Source organism: Biomphalaria glabrata, chromosome 4 (assembly GCF_947242115.1).
Source record: "Biomphalaria glabrata chromosome 4, xgBioGlab47.1, whole genome shotgun sequence".
Taxonomy (NCBI): Eukaryota; Metazoa; Mollusca; class Gastropoda; family Planorbidae; genus Biomphalaria; species Biomphalaria glabrata.
This window is the reverse complement of record NC_074714.1, coordinates 40681873-40689705: the sequence shown is the minus strand read 5'-3', so window position 1 is coordinate 40689705 and position 7833 is coordinate 40681873. Positions and strand designations below refer to the sequence as shown.

At 36.9% G+C, this 7833-nt stretch overlaps 1 protein-coding gene across 1 annotated transcript; it reads left to right on the top strand.

Moving 5' to 3' along the window:
• The first annotated feature begins 1751 nt into the window (after positions 1-1751).
• On the top strand, positions 1752-4353 carry LOC106077408 (proteoglycan 4-like). The gene is made up of 2 exons (XM_056027573.1): positions 1752-1757; positions 2920-4353. Exons 1-2 carry the CDS (start codon positions 1752-1754, stop codon positions 4351-4353), a joined length of 1440 nt encoding a protein of 479 aa, XP_055883548.1.
• The last annotated feature ends 3480 nt before the right edge of the window (positions 4354-7833 follow it).

The window sequence follows — 7833 nt, the reverse complement described above, 5'->3', positions numbered from 1 at the left end:
AAGAGTAAAACGACCATTGCGTATACTGTTTTAATTTTTGTTTCCTTTATGTTAATTAGAAGTTTAAACTTGTCTAAGTCATTAGTCTCTCTGGTAGATTCAGGCAAACATTTCCACACTCTATAGTCATATTATAGAGTTCTTGTGTAAATTTTCCCAGCGTATGGAATAAGAAAACTGCTTTATCCTTGAATAATTTTGATTATTTTATTTGGTTAGCAAAATAAGGAGCACCCAGAGTAAAGTTAAACAATAAGATAATAATCTGTAAAGCTAAACAGTATTAAACTCCACTGAAATATTTTAAATAATAAAACCAAAAAAAGGTTTGGATTCCCATAATACTCTGTGTGAAAAGGTATCAAAAACATGAAGTCGGCTTGTACAAAATGCAAAAAGAATACTAACAAACAAAATTTAAGAAAAAAATATTTTATATTGTAGAATTGTGACTTGTCTATTATGATATTTTATTGTAGAATAATGGCTTGTCTATCTGCTATTACATTGTAGACTTGTGACTTGTCTATCAGTGGCGTAGCTAGGGTGGGGGTAGAGGATCCAAATTTACCCCCCCCCCCGACCACCACTTGAGTTGGGTCCCCGAATAAGTGTCCGAAATTTGTTTTTGAATTAAATATGACGTTATTATCTCATGTCATGATGTCAAATGTCAAAATGCAGGGGCTCATAAAGGGGTCAACTCCCCCCCCCCCCCCCGGACCACCAAGTTAAGCCACTGTTGTCACTTCTGCTATTACCTTGTAGAATTGTGACTTGCCTATTCTGCTATGTCTCTCCATGCCTTATCTATTTTACTTTTCTGTAAGTCCATTCTCCTAGTTTCTTTCAATTTGTGTCTTTTCTATTCTGGTATCCCCAGTCTTTGATTTTATTTTTGTGTCTAAACACTACTGCCTGATCTACAGCTATCTATCAACCGCCATGTTTTAATAGTTCAATCACTTATGAAATGACTTACGACAACCATTAAATGATCGTGGCTACAAGAATGTTTGTTCTCTACTCAAGTAAAATAGATCGAAGTTTATTTGTAGAGTGATAACATTTTTCAAAAAAGAAAGGCGTGTCGGTAATTTACCACATTGCTTCAACTGCTGCATTGTAAGAGCAAGAAGATATCAAACTTATCTCCCATACCAAGAAGATATCAAACTTATCTCCCATACCAAGAAGATATCAAACTTATCTCCCATACCAAGAAGATATCAAACTTATCTCCCATACCAAGAAGATATCAAACTTATCTCCCATACCAAGAAGATATCAAACTTATCTCCCATACCAAGAAGATATCAAACTTATCTCCCATACCAAGAAGATATCAAACTTATCTCCCATACCAAGAAGATATCAAACTTATCTCCCATACCAAATAAATCCGAGAGAGACCATCGAGCCAATGTCAACACTTTCTAGAGATCGTTGGTATGCACACACTTCAACAGAAAATAGTTTGCGCTGGGGATCATAAATCCTAACAGTGAAACCTAACCTTTTAAGTTGTGGTTTAGAACTTTAGTCAATAGTATTGATCACCGATACGTTTTTTATGAATGAGTTAAACCTGAGTAGTAATGTTTACTTTCGTTTTCTATTCTTGGAATCTGGACTACGTAACTATGGTATAACAAAGGCGCTGTGCCCTAGTGCCACTGTATAGCAGAATAAAAACAAGGGACTACTTTTATATTGATTTTATGTTCTAGCTATTTATAGTAGTGTTGAATATGCAGGTACAAGTATACTATAGCTTCTATATCACTTTTATCATTGAATAAATATCTAAATTAGGATAGTTTACTAAGCAGCTGGTAACTATGGTTTTGGTAGTGAGCACCCCCCACCCCTCCCAAAAAAATACTTAAAAAAAAAAAAAAACTTATTTTAAGCTTAGTTGTAATTATTAGCTTGGATCAGTCATGTAATTAAATTCGGAATAGATCTGTGCCATTAAAAATATTTTTACCAACTGTTTAGCGCAATGTCATGCTTTTAGCTTTCTTGAAATGCTTTGATCCTATCCCTTGTCAGGACCAAGTGGGAAAGTGTGGGAGGAGAAAGAATTAACTGCATTAATTAAAAAAAAAAGAAAAAAAAAGTTAAACAACCTGAATGCGAACTCGAGGGCTCTAGCCTCGTCAATTCAATCTACTAACCACTATACCAGAAAAGTGCTTACAAAAATAGAAGGTTTTTTTAATAGCTATCTATTGTTACTTCAAACTTTAAAGCGAAGTATAAAGGGGACTAATTCAACTTATCAATAGTTAATTAACCAATTGGTTAATTTAAAAAACCAAATTGATTCTTGTTTTGTCAGCTTAAAGAAATAATTGTGCAAAATTTCAGCTTGATCCAAGATTGGGTGTGATAGAGATAGTGTCTACAAACTTTGTGCCAGACAGATAGACAAAGTGAGTTGATAAAAGCTTTGTAAAGACAGATGAAATCTTGTTGTAGACCCATGTGGTGTACACATACAAAATGAGTGCTGAATTCTGAGTAGCCACATTTTAGCAAATTTTTTATATTTTATAATGAAATACATCTTCCAGATCTGTTTTGTTTTTATTACGTAGATGTAGATTTAGTCAGAATCCAAGGGGCTGCAAGTGCACCACCATGTGCCACCTGCGAGAGCCCATGCATTATTGATTCAAGAGTTTAATAAATTAATGTTCAATAAAATTTTGCGCATCGTCTTCTAAGTCTAGATCTAAACGCCTATCATTGGAATAGTATAAAAGTAGTAGCTTAACAAGTAGTACTTCCACTGAAGTACAGATGTAAAGATATGCATTTATTGTAACTAGAATAGGCAAATCTGTAGTCTATGTACTATTTATTATAGGCTTGCTATTCTTTGCACTGTAAAGGGTGTCAAATATTCTATAGCACGTTAGTCGTGACGATTTTTTTTACATTTTCACATACGCCCTTCCTACTGCTCCCAAATATGTCTTTCATACTGCTCCCAAATACGCCCTTCCTACTGCTCCCAAATACGTCCTTCCTACTGCTCCCAACCACGCCTTTCCTACTGCTCCCAAATACGCCCTTCCTACTGCTCCCAAATATGTCCTTCCTACTGCTCCCGAATACACTTTTCATATAACTCCCAAATACGTCCTTCCTACTGCTCCCAAATACGTCCTTCCTACTGCTCCCAAATACGCCCTTCCTACTGCTCCCAAATACGCCCTTCATACTGCTCCCAACCACGCCTTTCCTATTGCTCCCAAATACGTCCTTCCTACTGCTCCCAACCACGCCTTTCCTATTGCTCCCAAGTACGTCCTTCCTACTGCTCCCAAATATGTCCTTCTTACTCCTCCCAACCACGCCTTTCCAACGTCTCCCAACCACGCCTTTCCTACGTCTCCCAAATACGCCTTTCCTACTGCTCCCAAATACGCCTTTCCTACTGCTCCCAAATACGTCCTTCCTACAGCTCCCATATACGCCTTTCCTACTGCTCCCAAATACGCCTTTCCTACTTCTCCCAAATACGCCTTTCCTACTGCTCCCAAATACGTCCTTCCTACTACTCCCAAATACGCCCTTCCTACTGATCCCAAATACGTCTTTACTACTGCTCCCAAATATGTTCTTCATACTGCTCCCAAATACGCCCTTCCTACTGCTCCCAAATATGTTCTTCCTACTGTTCCCAAATACGTCCTTCCTACTGCTCCCAAATACGTCTTTCCTACTGCTTCCAAATACGTCCTTCCTACCGTTCACAAATACGTCCTTCCTACTGCTCTCAAATACGCCTTTCCTACTGCTCCTAAAGACGTCCTTCCTTCTGCTCCCAAATACGTCTTTCATACTGCTCCCAAGTACGTCCTTCCTACTGCTCCCAAATACGTCCTTCCTACTGCTCCCAAATATGCCCTTCCTACTGCTCCCAAATACACCCTTCCTACTGCTCCCAAATACGTCCTTCCTACTGCTCCCAAATACGCCCTTCCTACTGCTCCGAAATACACCCTTCCTACTGCTCCCAAATACGTCCTTCCTACTGCTACCGAATACGCCCTTCCTACTGCTCCCAAATACAACCTTCATACTGCTCCCAAATACGCCCTTCTTACTGCTCCCAAATACACCCTTCCTACTGCTCCCAAATACGCCCTTCCTACTGCTCCTATATACACCCTTTCTACTGCTCCCGAATACACAATTCCTACTGCTCCCAAATACGTCCTTCCTACTGCTCCCAAATACTTCCATCCTACTGCTCCCAAATACGCCCTTGCTTTTGCTTCCAAATACGCCCTTGCTACTGCACTACAACCTTTGCGCACCTTTGCGCACGACCACTAAAAAAAAAACCCCAATCAATAACAAGTCAAATATTTTTAGAATGTTTTTTTTGTAATAAACACATAGACATATATAAGACTGGACGATAAAGTAAAAATGATTATGGGAAACATTTGGGAAAAGATAAGTTTGTATGAGTTATACAGCAGTTATGAGCAGTGTACAATTACAAGTATTTATTGTTTGTTTGTTTTTTCAGCCATAACCTATATACCCCTAGAATTCTAGATTTTATATATGTCATGTTTTTTTTACTATTAAATTTACATAATTAAAATAATTATAAATAGTTTTAAATACTAGATTTATATCTAGTCTATATAAATACTATAGTAAAAATACTACTTACTACTAGTACTATACTAGTATACTATACTATAAACTATAATTGTAATCTGTATAGTCTAGTCTATAGTCTATAGTTAGTATATAAATAGTCTAGAATTAGATTGTCACTAGATCTATAATCTATACTTATACTAGATCTAGTCTATAGCCTGCATGCATTGATGTTAGATTGACTAGTTTAATAGTTAGTAGTTAAAAGTATGAAAAGTATTAGACCTAGTTATTATAAATATTAGTCATATTTATTAGATTTAGATCTATCAATATTAAATTAGTGACAGTCACAGTCACAGTGATACTGAATTATTCTGACTTACTGAAACTTAAAGTTACTGTGTATAATATTCAATTTTTTTTCAACCTTTAGAATTTATCCTATCGTACTACGAACATTAGAGCACGTTCTGCTCATTTTCTTTGACTTTTTTGACTAAAATAATTCTAACAATTTGAATCGATAAGACGACCGCCATACATTAATAAAGAAGCCATGTCAACAAACATAGATCCACATCACAAACCTATATATATTTGCCTATGTCTATGATTATGAAACAAAGGTAAAATATTGGGAATATGGCAGTTTTGTAGTTTTCAAAACTAAAGATCATAATTATATATTGGCTGAAATGTTAGTCCTAGAATTTATAGCTCAATTGCCGCCATTTTTTTTTCACATAGATAGAGTACATAAAACATATTTGACTCCCCCCTAATAAAAATAACTTCCTACTTCCAGTCTATATCTATTTATGTCTATGAATAAACAACAGTTCCTTCTTCGTGACGCTGATGACTGTTTCGCTAATAACGAATATTTTACTTTTGATAATTAATGAATGATAGATTTTAACAAAATTGGAACATATTTTTTACCCCGCCCCTATCTCCCCATCCCACAAAAAAATGGATAATTTTCTACCCCGCCACAATTCCCCTCTCCATGAAAAATATCCTGGTTAAGCGTGTTTATAAATCTACTTAGGTCAAAGTATATACAATTATTTTGATAGGCCTTTAGATCAAGTGCAAAAATGTTCCTGAACAATTGTTTCACCCTTTATTGAATAGGAAATACCCGAAGACTTAATCTGTTACAGATATATTGGTTTTCTAATCCTTTAAAACCAAATTAAAATATTTTTTTTTACTCAATACAAATTAAAACGGTCAAACTAGAGTTTTCACAGTGTGGCCAAATAGGTAGTAATTCTTTTTCCTAAAGATATACATCAACTTTCTAGGGAAATCGTTAGAGGCGATTTAGAGAACCGCATCTACCCACCAATCCAATGCCCATGAATAATGGAATTTAAAAATATTTCCAATCGAATAGAAGTATTAATATGAGCCTAGTTCTATTACAGATGAATTACATGATTGATTCAAAATAATTGACGTAATTTCACTCAATATAAGTTTTGTCTTTCTTTATAGTACTTTTAAATTATTTACTTGGATGGTATTGCTTTTTTTAAAAATAAGTATTAATAACTTATAGATTGAAGTCCTTAAGGTATGCATTGACCTTCGTATTTTTGTTCAGTATTACGCAAAATATTCCAATCAAAGCGAAGAAAGCGTCGACGGACCTTATTCTGAGACCTTAAAGACATCACCAAGTAAAGAGGGATGTGTGTGTGTGTGGGGGGGGGCAGAGACTGGTCAAGGAAACAGTTGGTGTTCATCAACTTGAAGCAAGCGTCGGGACAACTGACTGATGACAGATGGCAAAACTATTTGTCTTCTTCAACACTTATTGTAATAAAAAAAAAAACGGCCACATCAAAAGATCCACAGGGCTCTCAAAGACCTTCCTACAGGGAACAGTTCCAGGGAAAAGAAGAAGAGGCAGACAAAAGAAGCGATGGGAAGACAACATCAAGGAAGGGACAGGCCTATCAATGAAAAAGATTCTAGTTCTGGCAAAAGATAGCAAAGAATGGAGAGAGAAAGTCAACAGATCATATGAGGTGCCCACAACGGTCCAACTGGGTTAGTTAAAGGGTGAAGGTGAATAGAAAAGCTGGAATACAAATAGATCACACCCCAGAATAAGAACAACCCAAGCGTAATTATTTCAATTGAACGTAGTAAAAAAAAAAATGTATATGTATCACCCTTCCTCTCCCCGGACTCTGTTCTACACATAAAATTTAATTAAAAACCCACGAGGATAACCTTTAGAACAAAAAAAAACCCTGACAAAAAAAAAGTGTATAACAAATAGTCTAGTGGTATTGTAGAACTATATCTAGTCTCCATGTCTCTGCGACTGTCTGGGATATCTCTGTTTGTTGACATAGTGGAGTGCCGCTGTGAAAGCTGCCCATCAAGTTCTGTCTGGTGACGTAAGTACGTCTCTGTGGATAGATAAGAAGGCAATATATATATCAATGTGTGGCCCAGATTGAGTCAATAATAAAAAACGAACTGAATGACTGCCTAGACCTCAAAGAAGGCTTAAGGTCAAGTACCTTGTCCTCTGAGTAGTGGGGAGGAGAAAGGGGGAGCCTACACATACAGCCGCACACATACCATTGCCCAATAAATTAATGAACAGTGGTTCCATTATTATTGTCCTCATATAATAAAGAGGCCTGGTGGCTGAATGACAAAGAACTTGGATCTCGAACAGAGGGGTTTCGGGTTCCAATCTCGGTGACGATTATGAATTTGAGTTTCGACTCTAATGGGTACCTAATGAGTACCTGAATTTAGTTGGGAAAAGTCAATACGGTTGGTCGTTGTGCTGGAGACATGACACCATAGTTAACAGTTGGCCATTGAAACAGATGACCTTTACATCGTCTGCACCATCGAGTGATGTGCGTGTCACCAGGTAATTTAAGAGCCAATGACTTTCATGCGTTCGAAACAGAATCAGCAAGTCTTTGAGATAGTCATAAAGACTATGAGACCAGAATTCCTCTTACATCCTGTAGCTGTAGCACCATGGGAAGACGTTGGTCAGGAATCGTTGTAGGCCCTCACTGGCGTCCCAAGGGTCTGCATCTGTTTTGACAATTACACTTATGTGACTAGATAACCATTGCAGTGTTACCAGTGAGCCATAGCGTTGCCATTTATTGTGTGAGGCTGCGAAGGTAGTGTCGAAATTTAGAGAGGCAG